This window comes from Orycteropus afer, unplaced genomic scaffold (genome assembly GCF_000298275.1).
Source record: "Orycteropus afer afer isolate SDZICR_OR568_19922 unplaced genomic scaffold, OryAfe1.0 scaffold00024, whole genome shotgun sequence".
Classification (NCBI taxonomy): domain Eukaryota; kingdom Metazoa; phylum Chordata; class Mammalia; order Tubulidentata; family Orycteropodidae; genus Orycteropus; species Orycteropus afer.
In genome coordinates, this window is record NW_006921611.1 from 14547007 (window position 1) to 14551477 (window position 4471).

At 35.0% G+C, this 4471-nt stretch overlaps 1 protein-coding gene across 1 annotated transcript in view; it reads left to right on the plus strand.

The window, feature by feature from the left end:
• Positions 1-4471, plus strand: part of HOOK3 (hook microtubule tethering protein 3) — a 175824-nt gene that overhangs the window by 146039 nt on the left and 25314 nt on the right. Inside the window, exon 18 of the mRNA XM_042783660.1 lies at positions 1642-1676. Within this exon, the coding sequence (XP_042639594.1) occupies positions 1642-1676 (35 nt within the window). The remainder of the gene's footprint in view (positions 1-1641; positions 1677-4471) is intronic.

Below are 4471 nucleotides of genomic sequence, written 5' to 3' on the forward strand. Positions count from 1 at the left end.
TTTCCACAATTAGTACAGTTTATAAATTGTTTTGACACTCAATTCCTATCATAGTCTGGCTTCTTCCTGGCACATATTTTGATAGTAACAGTCTTCACTTGGAGTGCATTGCAGCATAAAAAGCATGGAAGTAAAGACTGTACATGGACTTGGGTCCCATAGACCTGGGTTTTACTTTGGATCTGCCACTTGAAAGGTGCTGAATGTCTGCCTAGCCTTACCTCCCTCAACTGTAATGGTGTGCACAGTGAGTAATACTGCTCACAGTGTTGTATGAAGGGTACATGAGACAGTATGAAATGCTTTAGTGCAGTGCCTTGCATAATAACCACAGATTAAATAACTATGTTATTATGTGTTAGTAGCCTAATCACAACATAAGTACAAAACCAAAGATAAGGTATGTTTTTTAATTATTTACATCTTACCTTCCATAAGAAGGAATAAGCAAAAATGAACAATAGGGTTATTGTCTTTATTTGAGGTAAGCAGTGACACAGAATGTATGTTGTGGTCCACTGATCTACTTATAATTAATGTCTGGGCAAAAACATAAATTTAAAATATTCCAGAGCTGTGTTAGAATGGATTTAATAAGCAATTATGATGTCATTATTGAATAAGATAACTGAAAATTAAAAAAACTTAATATGAGGGTTCCCCCTCCCCATTGCTACTATTGATTGAACAGTTTGTTTTATAAGCCTATTTTAATTGGGTTTTGGTTGAATTAGCTATATAACCATTTATCTCAAAAGTAAATGTTTATGCATAGAATGTATTAATAATATATAAACTGTTATTGTGCACCATCAAGTTGATTCCAACTCGTACTGACCTCATGTAACAGAGTAGAACTATAACAGCTGCATAGGTTTCCTAGGCTGTAATCTTTATGGGAGCAAATTGCAAAATCTTTTCTCCCATGGAGCAACAGGGGGCTTGAAAGTATTCACCTTTCAATTAGCAGCTGAGTGCTTAACCATTGTACCATCAGGACTACAGGTGTTAAATTTAAGTATGAAACCTAATGGGTACTATACGGAATCCCTTTTATTCTCTATTTTTAGGCCAATTCTGATCTCCTGCTTTGTAAGAAACCTCCCCTTTAAAAAAAAGAATCTCCAGCTAAAGCTGTATTCTCCAGCATATTGAAATTTGAGCATATGCCATTCATGTTCCCATATCATCACAAATATTATTTGAAACCTGTGCATATTCATAAAGTACTGATTAAGTCAGTAAGTATTTATGGAGATTTATCCCAGATTTTACAAAACTGTAAGGAAGACAATATAATAGATGAGAAGAGTCTTAAGAAAGATCTGTTTTAGAGTTCTGCTTGCCTCCTGAGTCCAGGAATATTAGGTCTGTGCTCAAGTGGCTTTTTTATTTATTTCCCTGGCTACGAATAGAGAAATCAAGTATCTGATTTCTGAGTATTTTATAGTGATTGTTACCACTCATGGGCTGCTCTGTCCCGTACCAAAGAGAATTAAACGTTTATCCTGTGTTTTGAGTTCTTTGACCAGGAAATAATTGAGAGATCACTCAGAGTTAGGCGCTATTATACTCTAATTTTTTTAATGCTTAACTTATTAAAATGTTAAGTAATAAGCTTTTCTGTTTTTCTGTTTTTAGTCAGTTCTTCTAAAAAAGAAGCTTGAAGAACATCTGTAAGTATCAGATATACAAATGCTTTATATTAGGTGGTTACTGAGTGTCTCAGCAATGATGTGTGGTACATGAATATATAAAAATTGTACAGTGTATGTCAAGAAAGTGTATTTTAGGTTTCTAAGAATAATGAAATTGTAATTATATTTAAAGTGTTGTTTTCATCCAAGATCCTCAAATCAAAACAATGACCACTTTAGGACTGTTTTCTCAAATGATACTCAAGAGTTTTATATCTTCATGATAGCATTTATAAAAGTAGTAAGGAATTAGAAACATTCCATATCAGCGATCAGCCAGCTTTCTCTGTTAAGAGCCAGATTGTAATTATTTTGACTTTGCAAGCCATGGTCTCAGCCACAACCACTCGACTGCAGTTGTAGCTTGAAAGCAGCCATAGATAATACATAAGTAATGGGTGTGGCCGTGTTCCAATATAAAAGCAAAAACCAAGCTAGATTTGGCCCACAAACTGTAGTTTGCCAACCCAACTGTATAATTTGGCTAGTTGAATCTTCCTTTTTAAATAAAAATGTTAAAGTATTGTAAAACTTAATAGTAGTAGATTTCCAAACATTTTCTTGAATTACAGAAATCTCTGAGAACTTCTTAATGTAAATGATTAAATAAATTTGAAAGTATCACATTATTTTCTCATGAAGAAGAAATCTTCATCCATTGTTACTAAGTTGTCATTTTTAGGAATCTTTCGTAATTTTTCTTGTACTCATTAACAACTTACATCTCTCCTATCACTCACTAACAACTCCTGCTGGTAAAGATTAAATATCCAATAGCCTGTTGGAGTGTTACAGTTATACTCTACTAAACCAGACATCCTCAGTACCACAAAGATAATTTTGATTTGTCCTACCATGATTGGAACCAAATTCTAGTCTAGTTGTTTGACTCATGCTATTTATTTATTTTTTTTCAATGTGGGGAAGTGAAATACTCCTAGCAGCTGAGATTTGCTGGCACAACCTAACAAATGGCCAGATTCGTAACAGACTAAAGGAATAGAAAATGATACCCCCCAGTCTTTGTGAGGTTATCTAAAATGAAAATTTAGTATTTAATTCTGTCCTTTTTTCATTTCTTGCTCTTTTATTGCAAAAAAAATTAATAAATAAAATAGAATATCTGTTGTTTCATAAAACCACTCTCTGACCATTGTTCTATATTCTGTTACACATACTCCTCACTTACCCACTGACTCTCTTTTTATCAGACATTTCACATTTACAAGAATAGTAAAAAATTGGCTTTCTGACTATTTTTCACATAGATATATGTCTGGCAGTGATGAATGCTCAGGTGCAAGGCAAGAATAACACTGGCTGTGATGGTTAAGGTCATGTGTCAACTTAGCTAGGCCATGATTCTCAGTGGTTTGGTAGTTCTATAATGATGTAGTCATCCTTTGTTTTGTGATCTGCTGTGATCATCCTCCATTTTCACACAACATCAGTTTTCACATAACAAGGTAGTTTTTGGAACCTAACCATTACTGATAATAAGTGAGCAGTGAGTATATGTACATAGTAAAAATCATCTGGTAGCATAGTGCCTAAGGCACTTGACTGCTAACCAGAAGGCTGGCGGTTCAAACCCACCAGCCACTCCTCGGAAGGAAGATGGGGCAATCTACTTCCGTAGTGATACTGCCTCGGAAACCCAAGGAGGGGTCGCTATGAGTCGGGTCAGACTCGATGGCAAATAACAACAACAGCAACAAAAATCATCAGAAAGCATTTATTAGTAAGGTGGGACCTGTTATGAGTTTCCTAAGGCTGCTGTAACAAATTACCACAAACTGAGTAGCTTAAGACAACATTTATTTTCTCGTAGTTCTGGAAACTAGAAGTCCAAAACCAAGGTATACACGAGGTTGGTTTCTCTGGAGGCTCTGAGGGAGAATCTTTTCTACCACTGTCCTAGTTCCTGGTGCTTGTCACAATCCTTATAATTCCTTGGCTTATATATGTATCACTCCAGTCTGCCTCCATCTTACATGACATTTTCTCACTGTGCCACTACATCTATCTATGGCCTTCTTATAAAAACACCAGTCACTGGATTTAGGGCCCACCCTAATTCATTCTGACCTCATCTTAAATTAATTACATCTATAAAGACCCTATTTCCAAATACGGTCACATTCATAGGTATGGGGGGGTGGGACTTCAATAGTATCTTTTTGGGGGACATAGTTTGACCCACAACAGGGCCCATAAGCATCTCAAAAGATTTTAATTGCATGCTAACTTAAAACTACACAGTTTTATACATACTAAATTGATAAAAATTTAAAAATCAGACATACATAGTATTGCCAAAGATAATGAGCAGCAGTAACTCTTATCCATTGCTGATGAGAGTATACACCATTTTACATTTATATTTACTCTGTGACCCAGCAGTTCCATTCCCCTGTATGCCTTGTATGTGTGGAGTGTATATGTATATAACCCAAATTCCCAGAGATACTGTTATCCATGTGTACCAAGAGACAAGTGAGAAGAAACTATGGAACAGCATTGTTTGTAATCACAGAAAAACATAAAAAATACAAATGCCCATGTCAATGGTAAAATGATAGAATGGGGTATATTCAAACAATAGAACACTATACAGCAGTAAAAGTGTGTAAATTAGGACTAACACATCAACATAAATGACTCTCAAGAAGATAACGTTGAGTCAAAGACACAAGCCACTGAACAATGCATACAATATGATTACTAATATAGAAAGTAAAAATTGGACAGAATTAAACAATTGTTCTTTTTTT